This window comes from Hyperoodon ampullatus (assembly GCF_949752795.1).
Source record: "Hyperoodon ampullatus genome assembly, chromosome: 11".
In the NCBI taxonomy this organism is placed as follows: domain Eukaryota; kingdom Metazoa; phylum Chordata; class Mammalia; order Artiodactyla; family Ziphiidae; genus Hyperoodon; species Hyperoodon ampullatus.
In genome coordinates this window covers 36,831,276-36,854,814 of record NC_136924.1, presented here as the reverse complement: position 1 = coordinate 36,854,814, position 23,539 = coordinate 36,831,276, and the positions used below count along the sequence as shown (strand labels likewise).

Below are 23,539 nucleotides of genomic sequence, written 5' to 3'. Positions count from 1 at the left end.
ACTATATTCAATATCTTGTAATAACCTATAATGGAAAAGAATCTGAAAAAGAATAGATATATATAACCGAACCACTTTGCTGTACACCTGAAACTAACACAACATTGTAAATCGACTATACTTCAATTAAAAAAAAAAGATAAACTGACTTAACAAAACAAAACAAAAACCCACCTTATTTGATTTTCTATTTTAACAGACCCCTAGCAGATACGAGCTCAGAGCAGGCACACCATTACTGTGCACTTCACCTCTGCACGAGTTTTATGGCCAGCACGAGGGACACACCTTCCACAACTCCTCAAATAATAATTCTTCTTCATCTCTCCTTTGAGTTCACCCAAATGGTCACCAGTGTGGCTTAACTTATTGTCTCTGATATAATGGTTCTAACCTCACTGTATTAAAAGATTTTTTTCTTTTTTTTGTTTGAGGGGGGGTGGGAGCGGTCGGGGACAGGGAAGGAGGCTACGAGTGGAGATATATCCTACCCTATCACACCAAATCCCAACCAGAGTCTTAGACCATACCTCAGTGACTCATGAAATCGTATTTCTTACCTTCACAGTGTGAATCTTAAATTCATTTGGTTTAGCAACTATACCAGGTTGAACTGTGTCCCCCACCCCCCCCAAATGCATGCCCAACTGTGATCTGAGAAATGTGACCTTATTCAAAAGTAGGATCTTTGTAGGGCTTCCCTGGTGGCGCGGTGGTTGAGAGTCCGCCTGCTGATGCAGGGGACACGGGTTCGTGCCCCGGTCTGGGAAGATCCCACATGCCGCGGAGCGGCTGGGCCCCTGAGCCATGGCCGCTGAGCCTGCGTGTCCGGAGACTGTGCTCCGTGAGGGGAGAGGCCACAGCAGTGAGAGGCCCGTGTACCGCCAAAAAAAAAAAAAGGATCTTTGTAGACATAATCAAGTTTCAGATGAGGACACAATGGATTACAGTGGGCCCTAATCCAATGACTGGTGTCCTTAGAAGAAGAGAAAGTCCAGAGACACACAGGGAAGGATGCCACGTGAATATGGAGGTGGTGATGGTTCCTTTACACGTCAAGGAACACCAAGCTCACCAGAAACTAGGAGAGAGGCACGGAGCAGACTCTCCTCTGGAGCCTGCAGTAGGAACCCAACCCTGATGACACCTTGCTATCGGACGTCTAGCCTCCAGAACTTGTAAGAGAATAAATGTCTGTTGTTTTAAGCTACCCAGTTTGTGGTCATTTGCTGTGGTAGTTTCTAGAAAAGAAACGAATACAATAACTCTGTTTGCAGGCCTGTGCCATCTGGTATGTTAACTACTAGCCTCATGTGGCTATTGAGCAGCTGAAACATGGCTAACCTAAGTGGAGATGTGGGGTTTTTGTTTTTGGCCGCAGCGCATGGCATGCAGGATCTTAGTTCTCCAACCAGGGATCGAACCCATGCCCCCTGCAGTGGAAGCATGGAGTCCCAACCACTGGACTGCCAGGGAAGTCCTGAGATGTGTTTTAAGTGTAAAATACACACCAGATTTCAAAGACTTGGTATTAAAAAAAGGAAAGTAAAAATTTTAATATAATTTAAAAACACTGAGTAAAGGTTGAAATGATAATAATTTAGATATATTGGTTTAAAGAATATATATTATTAAATTAACTTTACCAGTTTCTTTTTATCTTTTAAAAGGGGCTACTAAAAACTTTAAATTCCATTATGGGGCTTGTGTAGCATTTCTACTGGACAGTGCTGCTCCAGGCTGTCTGTACTGATCAGCATGTTTCTAACTTCCTTTCCAAAGCTTTCATCTATGATTCATGGGAAATCTCCTTTGCTTATTTTCTTTCCCAACCTACTGGCCTCCAAAATAAAGAGCCATTGTCTGAACTGTCATTTCTCCTCCCTTGTTTCAGTTTTATTTATTTTTTAATTTAATTTATTTATTTTTGGCTGAATTGGGTCTTCGTTGCTGTGCGCGGCTTCTCATTGCAGTGGCTTCTCCTGTTGCGGAGCATGGGTTCTAGGCGTGCAGGCTTCAGTAGTTGTGGCTCACAGGCTTCAGTAGTTGTGGCTCGCGGGCTCTAGAGCGCAGGCTCAGTAGTTGTGGTGCACGGGCTTAGTTGCTCAACAGCATGTGGGATCTTCCCGGACCAGGGCTCGAACCTGTGTCCCCTGCATTGGCAAGCGGGTGCTTAACCACTGCGCCACCAGGGAAGCCCTCTTTCAGGTTTTTAAATTTTATTTATTTATTTATTTATTTTTGGCTGCGTTGGGTCTTCGTTGCTGTGCGTGGACTTTCTCTAGTTGCGGTGGGCGGGGGCTACTCTTCGTTGCGGTGCGCAGGCTTCTCATTGTCGTGGCTTCACTTGTTGCAGAGCACGGGCTCTAGGGGCGCAGGAGGCTTCAGTAGTTGTGGCACGTGGGCTCAGTAGTTGTGGCTTGCGGGCTCTAGAGCTCAGGCTCAGTAGTTGTGGCGCACGGGCTTAGTTGCTCCGCGGCATGTGGGATCTTCTCCGGCCAGGGCTTGAACCTGTGTCCCCTGCATTGGCAGGCGGATTCTTAACCACTGTGCCACCAGGGAAGCCCCCTCTTTCAGTTTTAAAAGACCTACTGGACAAATCAGTTGGTCTCCTGATTACCATTTTTCTTCAGTCTTGAGAATGTATGTTACCCCTTGCCACGAGCCCATGATCCCACCACCTTCCTTACTATTCCTGCTATTCAAAACTAGCTAAAGAAACCACCATTCAAAGTAAAACATGCCCATGACCCAGCAGTACGCTAGAGAAATTCATCCTACGAGACAAATAGAGGAATATTCACAGCAGCACTGCTCATAATAGCAAAAATCTGGAAACAACCCAAATGTCTATCGATAGTAGGGTAGAATAGGTAAATGAATGATGGTATATTCATATAGAAGAATACAATATGAACCACAACTGCCTAAATCAACATGGGAAAATCTTACAAGCATTATCAAGTAAAAAAGTCAGAGAAGGCTACATACTGTATGATTTCATTACATAAAGTTCAAAAAAGGGAACATGAAACATATTATTTACAGATAGAAAGATACAGAAGGACCTTAAAGGAAAGAAATGCTAACACAAGGTATTTTTACACGTTAATTTAAATGTCAGCATCTCATATGTTCTATAAATTGACAGTTATAAAGACTATCAAGGTTGTACTTTGAGGACTTCCTATCTAGCACTGCTCAACTTCTCCCTTCTTCAGATTCACGTGTACTGTCCTCTTCCAGTGAATACAAAAGGACCAGACAGATGCTTCAATGGGCTCCTGGCAAATGACTACTCATACCTGGGTTGCAGAGTAATTAAAGTGCAGGCTTGCACATTCCCATGGCAGGGAATTAATTATTCTGGCTTAAAATCCTTTCAATCTCCAGCTGGGCTGGAGAAAGTAAAGCTCTAGTTGGGAGTCAATATGGCATTTAATGAAGCGTTACAAGTGCAAAATGACAGCAATTTAAAAGCAAGACAGACTTCCCTGGTGGCACAGTGGATAAGAATCCTCCTGCCAATGCAGGGGACACGGGTTTGATCCCTGGTCCGGGAAGATCTACATGCTGCACAGCAACTAAGCCTGTGCACCACAACTACTGAAGCCTGTGCATCTAGAGCCCATGCTCCACAACAAGAGAAGCCACTGCAATGAGAAGCCCGCGCACCGCAACGAAGAGTAGCCCCTGCTCGCCGCAACTAGAGAAAGCCTGTGCGCAGCAATGAAGACCCAATGCAGCCAAAAATAAATAAAAGTAAAAAAAAAAAAAAAAAAAAAAAAAAAGAATGGTCTCTTTATTAAAAAATAAATAAAAATAAAAGCAAGACAAATACCTCTAGAATATGTTACTTTCTGAACATGTGAGTAACAGGAAGAAAAAGGCAAGGTAGAAAAAACCCATGGTATGGAACATTTGTAACAAATCTTAAAGATGAGTTTCAATATCTTCTTCCTATGTTTACATTAATTATTGACTGTCCCTAAAAAGCGGTTAAGTTAAAATGGATGTAAAATTTGGTAATGTTCATCAAGAATTTTATAAATTTATTTATTTATTTTTGGCTGCGTTGGGTTTTTGTTGCTGTGCATGGGCTTTTTCTAGTTGCAGCGAGCGGGGGCTACTCTTCATTGAGGTGCATGAGCTTCTCATCACAGTGGCTTCTCTTGTGGCGGAGCACGAGTTCAAGGCACATGGGCTCAGTAGTGGTGGCGCACAGGCTTAGTTGCTCCGCGGTATGTGGGATCTTCCTGGACCAGGACTTGAACTCGTGTCCCTTGCATTGGCAGGCTGATTCTCAACCACTGTGCCACCAGAGAAGTCGCTCGTTAAGAATTTTAAATGTTCAGGGATTTCCCTGGTGGCGCAGTGGTTAAGAATCCACCTGCCAATGCAGGGGACATAGATTCGAGCCCTGGTCCAGGAAGATCCCACATGCCGCGGAGCAACTAAGCCTGTGCACCACAACTACTGAGCCTGCACTCTAGAGCCCGCGAGCCATAACTACTGAGCCTGTGTGCCACAACTACTGAAGCCCGCGCGCCTAGGGCCCGTGCTCCGCAACAAGAGAAGCCACCGCAATGAGAAGCCCATGCACGGCAAGAAAGAGTAGGCCCCGCTCACCGCAACTAGAGAAAGTCCACATACAGCAACAAAAACCCAACGCAGCCAATAAATAAATAAATAAATTTATAAAAATAAAATAAAAGAAAGTCTGGGGAATGGATTTAAAAAAGAAAAATAAGAATTTTAAATGTTCATGTGCTTTGACCCAGAAATTTCATTCTGGGCAACTAAATTTAGAAATAATGTGGGCAAAGATCTATGTATAAAGGATTTCTCTACAGCGTTACTCATGACAGTGAAAAATTAGAAACAATATCCAATAATTGGGGAAGGGAAATCAAATCAAGTCTACCTGATGGAACATTTTGCCTTCCTCATTAAGAATGATCAACTTGAAGACTATATTAGTAACCAGAAAATATTATGACCCAACGTTAATGAAAATAGCAGGCTGTTGTGACCATGAATGCAGTTATGTGAAAAGCATGCCTGTATACGAACAAAGTCTGGATAGGGGATTATGTAAAAATAATTCTTGTCATTGCATCCAGTGGGGTGGGAGGGTAGTTTGGGGAAGAATTTCTTTCTGGGACTTCCCTGGTGGTCCAGCGATTAAGACTCCGTGCTCCCAATGCAGGGGGTCTGGGTTCAATCCCTGGTGGGAGAGATAGATCCCGCATGCATGCCGCAACTAAGAGCTCACATATGCAACAAATATCCCGCATGCCGCAACTAAAGACCTGGCACAGCCAAATAAAAATAAATAAATTTTTTTAAAAGAAAGAATTTTTTTCTGCACAGTCCAAACTTTCAGTGCAGTTATTATATTCTCTTTACTTGAAAAAAAAAGTTTTTTTAAACCTACCCAACTGCTTTGTTTTTTAAAATATGTAAATGTCAGGAAAAAATTGAACATTCCATTGTTTAATATTTTGCCCTTATTATGCATTAAATAAATGTTAACCATGTTTTGCTAAATAAACACATTTCAAAAGTGTAGGAGAACACAAGTACTCTTCTTTTCCAAGTAGAGCAGATACTTTGGTCATAAAGAGATTTGCAGCCCCTAAGTCTCTCAGACTAAGTTCACTGTGCTTTCCTAACAATTCCACTTGCTAGATCATTCTGAAATGCATCTTCCTGTGACTTGACATATACTTACTGAACTTAAAATACATGCCCTGCACAGTTGTTGATGTTCAGGATGCAGCAACGAACAGAGCAGCCACAGATCCTGCCGCTGTGAAGCTTATTACCCTCCTGGGGGTGGCGTGGGGGTGAGTAACGGTGGTGGTGGTGTACTATACACAGCCTGGGACAGCCTCCCTGATAAGGCGGGACTGAAGCAGAGCTCTGAAGGAAATAAAGACGGAGCCATGTGCCAATCTGGGAGAAGAGCATTCTGGGAGTATGTTCCGTGCACTGGGGCCAGTTGGCTGGAGAGGCCTGGACGAACAGGAGAGCGGCAAGTGTGGGGGGCAGGGAGGTCACCAAGAGCCCCGAAGACCACAGTGAAGAGCTGGCTTTGTATTCTCAGTGAGAGAGGGAGCCAGGAGAGGGGTCCCGGTAAAGCAGTAACATGATTTACCTTAACCTTCTGTGACGACAGAAATGTTCCACATCTGTACTGTCCATACGGTAGGTGCTAACCTGGTGTGGCTATTTAAATTCATTAAAACCAAAATTCAGTTCTTCCATTCCACAAGTCACATTTCAAGTGCTCATGTGGCTAATGGCTCCACTGGACAGTGCAGTTTTAGAGGATCAGTGTGAACTCGGGGCAGAAAACAAGACTCGAGGGAACAAGTATGGGATGAAGCGGGGGGACCAGTCAGGAGACCATGGTCACAGCAGGAAATGGTCGGACGCTGGATGAAGTTTTGAAGGGAGGATTTGTTGCTGGATTGGTTGTGCGCTGTGAGGACTCACAACCAGCTCTGGCCTGAACACCTGCAGGATGAGAGTGCCAGGTACTTGGAGGAAGAGGATGTTTTGAGGGGAGAGTGGGATGAAGCAGGAAGTTCTGTTTTGGGCGTGTTCACTTCAGATGCCTATAAGGCATCCTACTAAAGATGGCCAGAAGTCTTTGGGGTTCAGAAGAGAGATCTGGGCTGAAGTCACAGTTTTGGAACTGTCAGTATTTTAAAGTCATTCCACTGGGTGAAATCACCTAAAAGTGGATGTAAGTGGTGAGAAGAGGTTCAGATATTGAGGCTGGGGTACTCTGATGTTTAAACACTGGGGAAGTGAGGACGAACTTGTAAAGCAGAAAGACAAGAAAAAGCAGGTGGAGAACCAATATAGAAGATGTCTGAAAGCCAAATGAATTGTTTCAAAAAAGAGGGAGTGATCCACTGTGTCAAATGCTGATACATGAGTAAAAACTGGAGAACAGATCACTGTATTCCACAACACAAAGATCACCAGTGACTTTCACAAGGAGGTCTTAATTCCCACTGCCACTATCTTTTTTTTTTTTTTTTTGCGGTACGCGGGCCTCTCACTGTTGTGGCCTCTCCCGCTGCGGAGCACAGGCTCTGGACGCGCAGGCCCAGCGGCCATGGCTCACGCGCCCAGCCGCTCCGCGGCACGCGGGATCCTCCCGGACCGGGGCACGAACCCGCGTCCCCTGCATTGGCAGGCGGACTCCCAACCACTGCGCCACCAGGGAAGCCCTATCTTTTTTTAATTTAATGCTGTGTTTCATTCACTCATTCATTTATTTGCAACAGGTCTTAGTTGTGGCAGGTGGGCTCCTTAGTTGTGGCTTGTGGGCTCCTTAGTTGTGGCATGCAAATTCTTAGTTGCAGCATGCACGTGGGATCTAGTTCCCTGACCAGGGATCGAACGCGGGCCCCCTGCTTTGGAAGTATGGAGTCTTAACCACTGAGCCACCAGGGAAGTCCCCCCGACTGCCACTATCTTATCTGGGCTCCTGCACTAGCTTCGTAACTGATCTCCTTTGCTCTAGTGATTCTGTCATTCAAACATGTCCTCTATATCACGGTGGTATTTTTCCAAAACTTAAATGTTCCTATACTGCCACTCAGCTGAGAAATCTTGCCTAATACTATATTATCTTTAGCAGGAGCAGCCAAACTCTAGGGAGCACATAAAAATCCCCTGGGGGTGATGAGGCCCCAACACCCAAGACTCTGTGTCTCAGCAGACTGAGGAAGACCCAGAAACTGTATTTTTAAGTAGCAGCCAAGATAATGTTACAAACCATGGTGACCAAAGGACAAAGTCCAAACTACTTAGCAAGGCAAACAAAACCGTTCCAAATTTGGTCCCAAACTTCCTGACTAGCTTCTTCCTATTGCATTCTAGACAGCATACCTACACTTCCACAAGCTCAAACCAACTACTCACACTAACCGCATTTCCCCAAACGTGCCGTGTCCTTCCAGATATTACTGCCCCCTGCGCAAGCTGTTCCTGCCTCCGGGAAGGCACCTTCCATCTGGCTGTGCCCAGCGAACTCTGACTCGTTCTTCAAGACCCAGCTTAAATGTCACTGCTAGTGTGAGGTCCCACCCACCTCCCCAGACTCTGTTAAGCTTTTCCATGCAGCACACTATCTATCGACTACTCTGCCATCACCGCCACAACTCCAGGAGGCAGCGATGGGAGAGGCAGCGTTTTCTTCAACCATGCACTGCCAACACACAACCTGGAACACTGCAGACGTTCGATAACCACGGACGGCTGTTGGCCTGATGGCAAGGCACGTTGGCAAGTGCTCCAAAAGGCAAGACACTGCCACTGTAAAGTGCTGGGGAAGTCAAGAACAGCTCTGTCTACCTGGGACTTGAAGGATGAGTGGAACTCAGAGAAAGGGAAGGGGAAGAAGAGAGACCCAAAGAGGACTCCAGACAGGACCGTGAAGATGTGAAAATGGGGGCGGGGGCACGATCAACATTCCTTCCTCTACCAAGACGGACAGACTCAACGTCCAAAGCAGGATATGAAATCTATAGATTATGGTTTCAAATAAATATTTTAAGCTCTGTTTCACAAGATGTATCAAAAAACAAACAACAAAACCTGACCCTTCACAACCTGTTGGCTGGATCTAGTAAGTACCCCACCCCCTCTTATACGATGGAACAGACTCAAAGCTCTTGACCTTGATTCACACACTGAATCTTTACTTGGGCTTATCAGCTTTTACTTTGCTCCTCAGACCTGTTTCCCACAAAGGTGTACGAGACGCAGTATGTGGTAGACTGGCACAAATCTCTCACCTATACCCCTGAACAACTCGTCCAATCTCCTGCTAATAGAGGGTCCTAAAAGGTTCCCATGGTACCCAAAGGACCGTGTCCTACACTGCTCTGTGAATAAGTCTCTGCCACTTCATTAGATCTTTAACCCCCCCCCCCAGAACACGCAGTCAGTGTTTTAGTATGTTATCTCCTCAAAACTCTTCCGAATAACCCAGAACCTGGCAATTACCCTGTGAATCCTTGAGGGCAACCAACTTCTGAATGTTGACACATCAGAATTTACACAGTAGTTTTAATTATACACAATTTAAAAATCAATATAGTCCTGGGAAAATATACAGGAGATCTAAAAGGAATATAATCATAATGCTTTTCATATAAAAACATCTACTTTGCACGATACAATAAGAAAAACAAATGAGATTTGCCATCTTGTTCTAAAAATCTTGATCCCTGGCATCTGGATTTTTCCCATTTTAGATGGGTAACTGTTATTCCTTTTACGCCCACAAAACCAGTCAGTTGACAACTAGTAACCACCTGGACTTTACTTATGAATTGTGGATCCATGAACTGCTTACCTGGGGGGAAATGAACTGGGGAGGCACTTGCGCCCGGAGATTAGGAGAAGAATTCAGCGGCTGCACGGGGGTGTGCACGCCTCTCGATTGTGCTGTGCTATTTCCAAACAAACCATGATTGCCACCCTGTCAACGGAACAGCGACGGTGAGGCTTTTTGTTAACATAAGAAAACACAAATAAGAAACAGTTCAGGTTTTCTCTCCCTCAGAAGGATCATATCCCGTGTTCCATGGAATCACAGAATTTTACAACTGAAAAAAGTTCCTGATCTCAGAATGCTCAGAAAAGTATTCAAATCCATTCATGGGCATATCATCACCACCCCTGCAGTCTGATGCATTCTATAAACCAAAAGCATTAAATTTAGTCAAATGTTAGAAAAAACACTAATTTGTTGTTGTTGTTATTGAAAGGTACAGGCAGTATAACATTTATTTAACTACTTTCTTTTTTAAGATTGGGTTTACCGAATTTATTCTCAAACTATATAACCTGAGACGCACCTTAAAAAGCACCTGAGTAAAAATGCAGGCTTGTGAATAATATCAGTTGTAAAACAATACTATGATATGACTTCTCTGAATTGGTTGATTCAATCATAAAATCAGTGCCACCCAACTGTGAGCCTAGCTCCCTGAGGATCCTACTCCAGATCCAAACACCCTTCCCTGTCCTGGGTCTGCTTGGTCCCTTCTTTACTAGATGAGGAAATGTGAATCAACCACAGAGTGAGATAAAAAAGGAAGAAAGGGAAAAAGTGACAAATCATTCCAGGGACACCAAAACAAAACATTACTCACCTGTAACTTCTCATTCAAATGTATGACTATCAGTCTAGTCAAAAAACAAGCTTAGCTCCCTGATTTCTGGAGGATCAACTCACTGAAGCACTTCTAGACTGCGCCAATCAAAGAGCTATAAAAAGCTGGGCTGTATATGATGGCCTTTCCTCTCTGATTTGTTTCTAGCAGAGAAGCAAAGAAATCATATTCGATACTTGACGCTGCCCGATGTAGTTTTCTATACCATCTTCACTTGGCCTCTTCGAGGCCCAGCTCAGAGGTCATCCTCATCAACAAAGTCTTCTCCCAAACCTTCCTCACTGCACATTCAGATTCACTGAGCCCACCTCTACATTCTCAAAACACTTGAAAACTCTTTGATAGGATCCATCATCAAATCATATTACAGTTATTTTCCATCCTGTCTTTCCACCACCAGCTTAATATTTCCCTCTTTGTATTCCCAGAAACTCAATCAAGCCCTGGTCTGTAGGATGAGCACATCATTTGCAAACATCCATGACCCACCGATTTTATACACTTGAAAACAAACGTCCCACTGAGCACCGTCAGTGAAGACAGCTACACCACTTATACCAAGTCTGTGTGCTCTGAGCTGAGGTCACCACCATCATCTTATCCCTGGAATCGTGGGGATAAAGGCAATTTTAAAGAAGAATTTTGTCCTTAAGTTCTAGAGCACCAAAGATATTTTGATGGCTTAATGATTCAAAATAGATTAAGGGACTGCTTCAGGGGAATTAATGAACTTAAAAGTATTGAAAATAAAAATGATTATGAATATAAAGTAGAAATGGCAATTAAAGTCTGTGTACATCTCATAAAAGAAAATCAAAGATCCACCATGAATTTTAAATCTCCCAAAGGACTGTTTAAACATGAAAAGACCTTTAGTTCTAGAAACTCTAATATCTCTGCCTCTCCTGTCTTACTAATCAAACTTGTCATTCTGAGGTGAAATGGCTCAGTTCTAACTTTTCTGAGATCCTGGTAGTCTGGAGCTTAGCTACTAATCCTTCCCAGGAAAATAGGAAACATTCATTTTGCTAAGACTATTCCACTAAGATCATTCTCACACTTTACTATCAAAGTAACGACCTTGTTATTAGATGTTAATTATTCATGGATGGTCCTTGGATGGTGGGGTTTCTGACAGCTGAAGTCCTTGCCAGAACCTATGTTTTGTAGGGCTCCAAACTGCTCTGTACGGGTCATTTTAAATTTCAACCTCTCTTTCTGGTAAGAGGCATTACAAAGAATTTGCCTCTTTTGGTTTTTGTAAAATCAAGCCCTACTTTCCTATTCGTAGGAGAAAGAGTCCATCCCAATCCCACCAAAGGTTTTAGGTTTTCATTGTCAAGTGTCTCTAAAGCCATACCAAACACTTTGATATATTTGATACAGATAATAACAAAGATAAGTCAACATAAGTTTATCAAAAAATACCTTTTTTATTTTTTATTTTTTTTATTTTTTTTTTTGGTGGTACGCGGGCCTCTCACTGTTGTGGCCTCTCCCGTTGCAGAGCACAGGCTCCGGACGCGCAGGCTCAGCAGCCATGGCTCACGGGCCCAGCCGCTCCGCGGCATGTGGGATCTTCCCGGACCGGGGCACGAACCCGTGTCCCCTGCATCGGCAGGCGGACTCTCAACCACTGCGCCACCAGGGAAGCCCCACAAAAAATACCTTTTTTAAAAAAATAAAACCCTTTTTAGATCATTTTTATTCATTATTTACTGTTAAATCTTGCTTTTTTATTTTTTGGCCATGGCATGTGCCTGGTGAGATCTCAGTTCCCCGAACAGGGATGGAACCCAGGCCACGGCGGTGAAAGCCCAGAATTCTAGACACTAGGCCAACCAGGGAACTCCCACCTTCTCTATTTTTTAATATGGAACCTTGGCATCACAGGTTGGTCATCTTCTTGGCTTAGAAGTAGCTATTTTGCACAGTAATGTACTTAATGGTAATCATACAAATCCAGTCTTTTTTGAAAACTATATTTAGAGATTAGGAAAACCAGCATCAAAAGCATATTATATATATATATATATATACACACATTAATGGTGGCTTATCTGGCTATTTCTATAGCTTCACTGTTGTATGTGAGGCTTTAATTGATGACCTGAGCCTAATAATTATTGGTGATATTTGCCTCAACTACAATGTTTAACTTAGAAGGGTATATAAATTAAAAACAAGGTTATCAAGCTAACTGAAACCTTCTGTAATTTGGGAAAAAAACTCAAATTTTATTTTGAAATTATGAAGTATGTTAACTCTGCATGAAAATAGTGTGAAAAAACCATAACCATATTTGGATAGAACATGTATAATCAACTTGGTTCACAATGGACTTTGCAGCAATCCACAGATCAAAAACATGAAGAGAAATGACCTTTTTTTAGAGTCCAGTGCACAGCTAGTTTGGCTGGTCACTTATACTAAAGTTTATGTACTATAAGTATCTGCCAATCAGGTGATCCTGGGAGCATACTTATGATCACCATTAACCAAGAGTATTAAGACAATCTTATATGTGATATATCTCAACCCAAAAAAGACCTCCTCCCCACCAAAATGGATATAATTGTTTCTTCTCTGTTTATATAAGTAATACACAGCCATATCCTCTGTGGAAACATTAGGAAAAAGAGCAAAATATCAAGGAAGAAAACAAAAAACGACCTATAACTCTCAATCCAGAGTTAAGCAATCTGAACACATGGATATAATATAATCCATTTTTTAAATGTGCTAAGGCAACAATTAGCAAGCATAAGAACGATCTATATGTGACTTAAGGACTATAGTGTAAGAGGTGTTTTATACCATCCTTTCATTTCTATGTGAAAGTCATCACGTGCAAACAGAATGGACGCAACTAATAATTAAATGTTCTTCTGTGACATTCAGAGATGAAAGTCAGAAGGACAAGTAAGTAGTCATGGAACTAAGGCCAGGAAAGTATCACTGGAGCCACTGTCACAAAGGAATTGTCCCCAAATTCCTGGTTTTCTCCACAAAAACTACAACAGAGCTACTGCAAGGTGACAGACAGAGGCCTGCTCTGTCCGCCTGGGCCTGTAAAGGCGAGGCGGCATGATCAGGCCAGCCCTGCCAGTCCTGTTTCTGCTGCACAGCCCTTCCTTGGAGGACTGACAGATCCAACCCCAGGAAAGGCGCTGCTCCAGGCTGAATCAAACACTGGGCAACATGGGTCTTCTTAAAGCTTCATTATCTAACATGTAAGTTACCCTTCTCTGGGTAATATGATACTTAAAGACACTGGATTTTTAAGATGCTGTAACCCTCCAATATTTAATCTTACTAGTTTTGCTGCTGTTTTCTAATTAGCAATTTTATTAGATTGAAAAGACCTCAAAAGTAGTCTTGCCATTCAATCAAACGTTCAAAAATGGCAAATATGTTGCTAAATTAGATGATAGAAGGTACCTGTAAGCTTCTTTAACATTTTCCTAAGCCAGTCATTAGTTAACTATTCAACGTAAACTTATGACCAAAAATGGGAAGACAAAAGAAACATATTTAAAATAAAATCCATGTTGAGAAACATGAAGAGAGATGGGTTCTATGGGCTGAAAGAGCTAAAGCCTGTACTTAATATCATTCTGTGCATTCAGTAATCAACAAATTTCCCAAGACAGACAAATGATGCAATAAACTGCAGACCAGGGCCAAGGCGAGGCCACAGCCAAGCAGTTATAAATTTGAGAGGCCTCCTTACTTGTCTAGCAGCGAAGTTTTGGGGGTTGAGCCCTGTGCCGATTGCTCCAAGGCTGACGTTGGGTAGTGTGGAACCAGAGGGAGACAGCTTGTAGCTGGGAGAAGGGGAGAAGGGAGAGCAGGGAGCCTCATCCCCAAGGCACCCATCTTGATTGGAGAAAGGCAAAGTCAGCTGAAAAGTAGTAGTAGTTAGCCAATCACAATGAGTGTTGGTTAGTGAAGCAACAGAATGCAAGAAGGGAAAAGAGAAACACCAGGAACAAACAAGGTTAGAGTGTATTAGCAGTAAACGAGGATAGAATTTGGATCTGATAATAGTCATGATACTTGGCCCAACAGACACCATCTGTCATCCTCTTTCCTATAGGTTCTTATCCTCTAAGTTAGTAACACATTCTGTCCATTGCACTATGATAAAAATTGCCAGACACTTCATTTTCATGCATCTAGCATTGATTACTCTAACTACGTGGCTGCTGAAACAGAAGCCAGAGTAATCTTCTTGCAAATATGGTGCTGTCTGGATCAGCACTGTGGTGTCAAAAAAGTGCCAGATCTAAAAACTTTGGTTTTAACTGCCTTCTGAAGACCAGGAACACTGCAAATTGGTATTCTGAATCAAGGAATGATCTCCTCCATTAGAAATGTTAAAAATCCCAACAGATACGTATAAATGACTTGTTTAAAGCAGATAGTTGAGAATTTGAAAAGTATACCATCATAACTAAAAACAGATCATTATGGAAATGGAGAAAGAAGACAAAAGAGCTCTCTTAGAAATAGCAAAGGAGAAAGTTTTGGATCATCTTGACAAAGCTAGAAGGCAAGGCCTTAGGAGACACAGAGTATTTGCACAAGATCCAAAAATTTATTTTTGTAAATTGCACAACAGCAGAAAAAAGAATTCAGAATAAATTTGCCTCTAGGATTTCTTCTACGTGTTTTGAGTGTGCATTTCCCCCACTATAAATAGATCACTTCCCCCCTCCAAACTTCATAAATTCCCCAAAACTTAGACCCTGTTCACAGTACTCACATTCTAAAGACAGATGGTTCTAGCTGCTGCCTAATCACCTGCCAACAACAACTATTTTCATGTCACCATTCAAAAGCAGGTGATGTTTGTGCTTTGCTCGCTCATTCAGTTCAGTAATTCTATGCTTCCTTCTGGAATTAATCATCAAAAGACAAGTGGGAACCAAAGTGGTTCTCATGAATTATTATCTTAAACCAAGGATTCAACTCACCTTCTCAAAATAAGGCCCACTGTCTGTGGTTCCCATGTCTTTGGAATTAGGTGGACGGAACCCAGATCGATCTTTCCTCATGATATCATTAAAATCCCCGAGATTCATTGCTCGCTTGTCCACATCAAATTTTTTATCTGGAAGGCTCCCTGAAAAGTAACACAGAAGGAGTGAGGACGTTAACAATCAATGTCTCCCTCATGACCAAGAGTGACCTGTCCCACTATGCTCCCTGAGGTGCAGGTGTAAGACCAGAAGAGCTTTCTACTGGTTCAGGCTGCTGGTGGTCCTTCCTGGAACATACATGGATGCCTTAAAAACAAAACAAAACAAAACAAAACAATCCCCCCCAAATCCCACAACATATATTAGCTGTAGCTGGTTTTCTATGGAAGACTGAAAGAGAGCCTGAGGGCTAACCCAGTAAAAAATCTCTAACTAATCTAATTCTTAGACTGGGTATTGATATGTTTGATGAACATATTTTGCTCATATATTCAAATGTCCTCAGTGAGAGGATGTGTCTCTTGTTAATATTTTAGCATCTGCTAGACAAACAGTTGGGGTTGTGAAACATGATTATGAGGAATAAAAAGAGCAAAGAGGCATGGTTGTTGCCCTAAAATTTAGAACTTCATGCTGAACACAGAAGACGGTGTGCCATGTTACTGGTACAATGTAATTTCCCAGGTACAATGGCTATTCCCACTTTCTTTCACATATCTATAAATTTGCTATTGTACAGTGACATGAAGCTCATTTTTTAGCTGTTCTCATATTTAAGAGTATCACAGGTCAGAAGTTATTTCCCTTATCTCCTAGGATTGTTTCCTTTTCTTCCCGGTTTGATTCTTTTTAAGTTCCTTCGGGTGAGCGACAGCATCACTGTGAAGGTCCCACAGATGAAGGGCTGATGCTGCATCTGCTCTACTTGCAGAGGGGCGGGTTGGTCAATAATGGGACATTCCAGTGCAGACAGACCTGGCCACCTGAGAGCTGACTCTGGCAGGGCCACAGACATATTTTATTTGGCTACACACAGCATTTTAAACAATCTGGATTAGCTTCCACTATTTAAAAATCAGGATGTCCAGGACAGGAATAAAGATGCAGATGTAGAGAATAGACTTGAGGACACAGGGAGGGGGAAGGGTAAGCTGGGACAAAGTGAGAGACTGGCATGGACATATATACACTACCAAACGTAAAATAGATAGCTAGTGGGAAGCGGCCACATAGCATAGGGAGATCAGCTCAGTGCTCTGTGTCCACCTAGAGGGGTGGGATAGGGAGGGTGGGAGGGAGATGCAAGAGGGAGGAGATATGGGGCTATATGTATATGTATAACTGATTCACTTTGTTATACAGCAGAAACTAACACACCATTGTAAAGCAACTATACTCCAATAAAGATGTTTAAAAAAAAATTAGGATGTCAATGCATATCTGAATTTCTGGCCTCTCTTGAAAACACTGGAGGACCTGGCAAAGCTGAGCCTGCACTCATCCACGACAACAAGTGCCAACGGCCGAGCAAAAGCTGACTCCTTTATGTGGTACACACGGTCTCCCCAGCTGCCCAGTGGCCTCTAAGTTTCAAGTTTTTATACGTGGCACACACTACGCATTTACATCAAGCATGGTGCCTTCCCCAGAGCGAGTGTGGAATATGCGTCTAGGAACTGCACCCATCCAACTCAAAGTGAGCAGGGGATCCCAACAGGGTGTCATGAACAACAACATATTCCATTCGTATTAGTGGAGGGATACACACCTACAGACAAATCCATTTTGCTACTTGGATTATCTTCAGTTTGACTCTGAAAATAAAGAACAGTGAAGGAAGATTAAAAGCTTGAATTAAACGTCTGAATCAGAGGAGAAATGGCATTATTTATGTGTGAGCCACACCTTACTTTACTACTAGGACTATACAAGGTCCTTGGAAATGAACCTTAAACTGGAATGAAGACAATAACTTTTTTTTTTTGGCTGCGTGGCATGAGGGATCTTAGTTCCCTGACCAGGGATTGAACCCGTGTCCCCTGCAGTGGAAATGCGAAGTCCTAATCACTGGACCGCCCGAGAAGTGCCAAGACACTAACATTTATATATTTTTATATATATATATATATATATATATATATATATATTTATATTTATTTATATTTATTTTTGGCTGCATTGCATCTTTGTTGCTGCACGCGGGCTTTCTCTAGCTGTGGCGAGCGGGGGCTACTCTTCGTTGCGGTGCACGGGCTTCTCATTGCGGTGGCTTCTCTTGTTGCGGAGCACTGGCTCTAGGCACATGGGCTTCAGTAGTTGTGGCTTGTGGGCTCTAGAGCACAGGCTCAGTAGTTGTGGTGCATGGGCTTAGTTGCTCCGCGGCACCCAGACCAGGACTCAAACCTGTGTGCCCTGCGTTGGCAGTGGATCTTAACCACTTCCCTTCCCCACCAGGGAAGTCCCAGTAACATTTTTTTTTTCCTAATTTTTTTTTTTTTTTTGCGGTACACGGGCCTCTCACTGTTGTGGCCTCTCCCGTTGTGGAGCACGGGCTCCGGACGCGCAGGCTCAGCGGCCATGGCTCAGGGGCCCAGCCGCTCCGCGGCATGTGGGATCCTCCCAGACTGGGGCACGAACCCGTGTCCCCTGCATCAGCAGGCGGACTCTCAACCACTGCGCCACCAGGGAAGCCCCCAGTAACATTTTTAATATGACTAATTTTGGGACTTCCCAGGCGGCCCAGTGGTTAAGACTCTGAGCCCCCAGTGCAGGGGACCCGGGTTAGATCCCTGGTCAGGAAACTAGAGCCCGCATGCCGCAGCTAAAAATTCCGCAAGCCGCAACTAAGACCTGGTGCAGCCAAATAAAGAAATAAATATTAAAAACAAAAATCTGACTAATTTTGATTGCTGTTGGTGTCTATATTCCTAAATTCGATTTTCACATCAAATTAGCTTCAGTAAATCTATGGGCAGAGGAACAGCAAAACAGCTGCTTGGAGAATTAAACCCCTGTGCTCAAGTTCCAGTCGGCTGAGGATCAAATTCCAAGAGTGGCAGCCAAATGATGACAACTTCTTCTTGTGACTTGTCAAGTCATCAGATCTTGAAATGTGCAGCCAAGTCATTTGTCTTTTGGCAACCAGGGACAGGGTGTCCCCATAATGTTCCCAAGAGATCAAAAAATTAGAAATCCTACAAGAACTGCCTATATAATTAATCACAAATAGTTTCCCAAGTTATTCTGCAGTTGCTGTCTTTTTAAAAATTATAATATTAAAACTGGTACAGTAGTCAGCAAAAATTATATAAATTTTAAGTACTTGGCTTTCTCTTCCCTAACTGCCTAAGGAAAAGGATACAAGGACTAAAAATATTTAAAAGCTGTACCCTTTAAATACTGGAGTATTTCATTAAGAAAAAAAGAATAGAGAACAAATACTGCCTAATCCAAATCAGGAACACTGCTTAACCAGTTTCTAAATCTGTAATTTTGTACTATATGTGGCAGTGGTCTTAAAATTTGTACTAAATGTAAAAGTTGGGATACATTACACATATGAAAAAGTAAAACTTACCAGCAATCCCATATTTGAAAACTGTTTGGCAAGGGGATTCATCCATGAATCATTGTTTCCTCCTTTTAGTGAGCACTAGAGAAATGAAATACATAACCTCAGAATCAAATAATTTATTTCATTTCGACTTCCTGAGTTGCATAAGTACTGACTGAAAATGCAAAATCAAGAGTTTACCTTTTTGAACCCTAACTATTCCTCTTTAACTACAGTTATTTTGATATGTTATCTGTTAGTCTAAAAAAGTACTATGCCTTAGTTATTACATCTATGTTTTTATTCTTACTTTATTCGTTGCACTGAATTAGAAGTAACTGGAAAAATATATGGTCAGCTAGTGTTTTTACCCTATAAATAGAAGGTCAGTATCAGATTTTCTAAAACATAATGTTTGCATGCTAGTATTTTCTCTCTTAGTATCTCCTTGTAACCCAAGCCAGTTTGTATTAGGAGTAAAGAAAAGGAGTTTGATGCTAGTGTATGTTATTTGGAAAGGAGCCCGTTTAAACTGGTCATTATTCTCTGTGTGGATACAATGAGGAACTCATCCACGTAGCACTTTCCTCTGCTTGTTTCATAGTGTAAAGATGTGGATCCGCAATGGGAAAGAAGCCTAGCAGAAGACACCATCACCAAGCTTCCCGCATAGCTGTTACTATGAGGGCAGTTAGTTTTAAGTGCAAAGGTGGCGGATGTAGGTTTCTGCTTGTTTCTTAATGGGACAAACTAGTTTCTCCACTGAACAAGGCACCAGTCATCAGTTCCACTTTTATTTCTACGTAGAAGGTGAGTGGAACTGTGGTAGGGACCTTGTGGGGGCAGGAGGTGATGGGGCTTTGTGCACGCGTGCATTCTCCGGGTAAAAATTCTACTTGTGTTCTGATGGTATTGGTCAGATCAATTTTATTATTCTTGCAAGTGTTAAGGTACTTAGTTTGAAGGTCAAAAAAACCCTCACTGGAGGGAGCAGAGAAGTGGTAGTTACTTTGTGGACAGATGATAGTGATAACAGCACAACAATGTGAATGTACTTAATGCGACTGATCTGTACACTTAAAATTGGTTAAGATGGTAATTTTTATGTCAGCTGTATTTGATCACACACACAAAGAGGCCCGCAGTGTGAAAGGTCAGAATCATCAGTCATGGAGCAGAAACATTTAATTCCCAATTAACTTCATTAAATCTTGGTGGTTCCCTGAGTGGGCTAGTACCTTTCATTCAGCTGCTTCCTCAACAGTCTCCTGAACTATCTTGTAATTTGGTCTTATTGTTAATTTGTAAATAACAAAAAGAAAGCCACAGCAGACAACACGAATGTACTAAAAATGCTGGCAAGTTTACTGAATAATTTCTTTTGTGGCTGGAGTAATAAAAGTCCTTTAAGAGGGAAAACTGTAAATGACTGCTTAAACAAAACGTTTCTAACAGAAACAATCTGTATTCTCAGGCCTAAAAGAGAGTAATGGTATTCAGAACAAAATCCCATAGGCAAAGGGGATGAAGGTACAGCCCCTGGCCACTGAAGACCTTCTAAAATGGCACCCGGTATTTGAAAACCAGGACTTTTAGTTGTGAAGCGTTTCTTAGGGCAGCAAGGCTCCCATCCTCAAATTAAATACATGGCTGCCCACTTCCTATGTCCCTCAATGTATCTCTGGAATGAGAGGCTAGAATGAAAAAAGAGGGCTTCTACTGAGAGTTGTTCAGGTTCTAGATTGAAAACCAAAGTCCTCATCAAATTATGCAAATCAAAGGAGAAACTAAGTTGTTCTAAGATACAGAAAGTAACAAGTGTAGAGCACAACTGGTACAGGATGTAGATAAATCATCTAGTTGCTAACACAGGGTTACGCACTGGCACCTCATTTTGTTGAGAAAAGGGTCCTCGGCCTTGGAGTTTCCCGAATGAGATAAAAATGAGTTGCGGTGATTGCTGCTGGAGAAACCATATTACTGTGGTTTCTCTCTAACATATTCCTGGGGATTTACTCTAAGGACTGACTTGGCTTTAGAACGCAAAAGCGTAAAACATTTATAAGGTGTGCCTTGACAGCTTCCAAAGAATTATTCTAATATGGAAGCCAAAGTGAGGAAAATTTCGTTTCTTTGAAAATCCCATCTTACCCACAGCAAGAGTTTTGTCCTTCGAGATTTCACGGTCATGGGGAAGGAAGACGAGGGGTAAAGAGGAAGTAGTTACTTGTTTTGAAGAAAATACCTTCCCCCTCACTGAGGACCTCAGGGACTCCAGCTGCCTGGCTTCGTCCATGAAAACATTCTCAGTTCTGCCCTTCTAAGAAAGAATAAGCAAGCCCAGGTATTTCTAAAGCAGGCTACCTTCATCTGTTTCTTTCCTCCTTGTCCCCAGCTTGCCGAACTGTGGGAGGAAGCACTTCCCTGAGAGCCGGCGGTGTTCCAGACTCCTCCATCCTCCTCCTCTTCCCAGCTGGGATGGCGAGTTCCAGTGACAGGCCCATCACTCTCCCCCCAGCCGTCTTGCATAGATTTGGAATCTTTAAGAGAAGAACGAACCAACTGTACGCAATAGCTATATATAACAATAACCACAACAACCATTCCCCGTAAATACAGCATTTTAGTGTATTTATAATTTTGTCTAGTCTACCTGTACGGCAAGGCAAATATCATTCGAACTTTTCAGAGCAGAAATGGAAACCCAAAAAGGGTCAATGATACAGAATAAGTTAATAAACCACAAATCAAGATTTCCTGGCCTCTGGTTCAATGATTTTTTCCCCTTTACACAAAGTTGACAGAAATCCCCCAATTGAAAAGAATCTGTCGTTACTTATGAGAAATTTCACATCTCAATTTAGAGAAATCTGTTACTCTTAATGAGGATGTTTTACTGCATTCTTTAGTTTTACCCTCCTAAAAGTATGTGGTGGACTTTATAATGGACTTTACAAACATGAGGTATGGTAAAGAACAACTGTCTACCTTGCTTGGGGTGAAGAAAAGAACACGCAAAATGGATGAAAAAAGAAAACTGTATTAGATTTTGAATACCAAAATTATGGTGAAAGAAGAGAAATTCACACATAGCCATGAAAATTTGAAAGTTATTGGATTTACACACTTGAAATGGATTAGGTACTAAAAAGATCCTAGGCAAAGACAATGCATAAGCAATGGCTTTTAAAAGACGGAGGAAATGTGGTAGACAGGGAACGAGGAAAACAGAACAAAGAGAGAGGGAAATCAGGGCTCTAATATTCGACGAAATAGGACGTTATCAGTATCCAGAGTCAAATTTCACCAACATCCCCCTTTAAACAAAGACCTTTAATTTGGAGATTGGGATAATCCTTAATCTCCTTCTGAAAATACTGTATGGAACTGATGGATACACTTTGTGGTAATGATACTCTATACAATGATGGAAGAACGGAAATACACTATCCTGCCTAGAAGCTCCATCCACACCTTCAATTTACCAAATGACAGGACCTTTATGAAGGGGTAGTTATTTGATTTAGATAGCTTCATGTGAAGAGTCTAGAGCCAGAAAGGTGTCTCTTCCAGGCCTTTCCTTGAATGACTGCTGCCATGCCCTAGGACCAGGCCTATGATGCCATACAGGCACCCATCAAGTACACAGGGTGCAAGGCAGCTGATTTCCTCAGACTGTGGCATCATCTCCCAGCAACGCCCAGGGGAACCTGATGGAACCTCCATGGGGTTCACTGAGCCCCCCGTGCAGGGGCTCTGTGACTGGGCAGCAAGAGGCAGGGCTTGGGAGTTGTCCCCTCCGCTGCTGGAAATGCCATTGATAACCAGGACCATTTCTCCTGCATAGGAGGTTACCCACTATTATTGTAAACACAGGCTTTATACATCCTCTGACAAGCAACAGGAATTAAAGACCCAACATAAGTGACATACTGACCCCTTTAAAGAAGGAAGACATCCACGTAACCCTTCTTCTAGAGAAAGGAGCTGAACTTTTAACAAATGACTTCTTGTAGAAACATAAAAAAGCTCCGATTTTTAGTCACAGAGCCCACACCAGATATAAGGTATCTGCAGTCTAGACAAGATCACAGGTTAACTATCAGCATCAATTTGGTTGGCTGTGATGATCCAGCCCCTTCCTCTATTACACACTGAAATTACCCAGAGAAGGAGTAAATATAACTACAGCTTTTACTGCAGATACAGATGATCCTGAAGAGTAGAAGACTTTTTAAAATCTGGAGAAAAGTGAGTCTTTTGTGATGGACAAAAGATGATCCTGAAGTTGGGAAAGACATAAAAATCCTGAAAGCACTGCCGAAGTACCGCCTTGTGCCAAGGGTCTGGTTCATGCCTTCCAACAGCATTTTGGATCTATTCCAAGTCTACAGGATGGTATTTCCCATGATGATATAACCAATTTTACAATGAAAATCAAGACGGAATCAAATTCTTTATAAAGTGAAGGAGATTCGTAATTTTTAAAATGCAGTCAAGTTACATAGGAACAAGAGTGAGTTTCTAGAATACAGATAGCTAAGATGAAATTCCTTCCTGTGGCATGGTAAGAATCATACATATCATAAAATAAACTTGACAGTAGAATTTTTTTATTCTTGTTCAGATTTTGAGTATTCAGTCTGACCACATTTTTTAATCAAAAGACAATTCCTTAAGTCTGCAATATGGTAGAAAAGTGATGTTGGAATACTTTTTAAGAAAACTATAAACAAGTGAAAACAGATACTTGAAACTGAATTTTTCAATTGAGCACCATCCAATGGGACGTTCCG

The 23,539-nt window shown here is 42.2% G+C and overlaps 1 protein-coding gene across 1 annotated transcript in view; it reads right to left on the bottom strand.

Moving 5' to 3' along the window:
* TNRC6B (trinucleotide repeat containing adaptor 6B) overlaps positions 1-23,539 on the bottom strand; it is a gene marked incomplete at its 3' end in the record, with an annotated part of 197,954 nt that overhangs the window by 24,837 nt on the left and 149,578 nt on the right. The window contains exons 10-15 of the mRNA XM_079716010.1: positions 21,108-21,283; positions 18,768-18,842; positions 16,959-17,004; positions 15,185-15,333; positions 13,939-14,109; positions 9,383-9,508 (exon numbers count right to left, since the gene is read on the bottom strand). Coding sequence (XP_079572136.1) covers positions 9,383-9,508; positions 13,939-14,109; positions 15,185-15,333; positions 16,959-17,004; positions 18,768-18,842; positions 21,108-21,283 — 743 coding nt within the window. The remainder of the gene's footprint in view (positions 1-9,382; positions 9,509-13,938; positions 14,110-15,184; positions 15,334-16,958; positions 17,005-18,767; positions 18,843-21,107; positions 21,284-23,539) is intronic.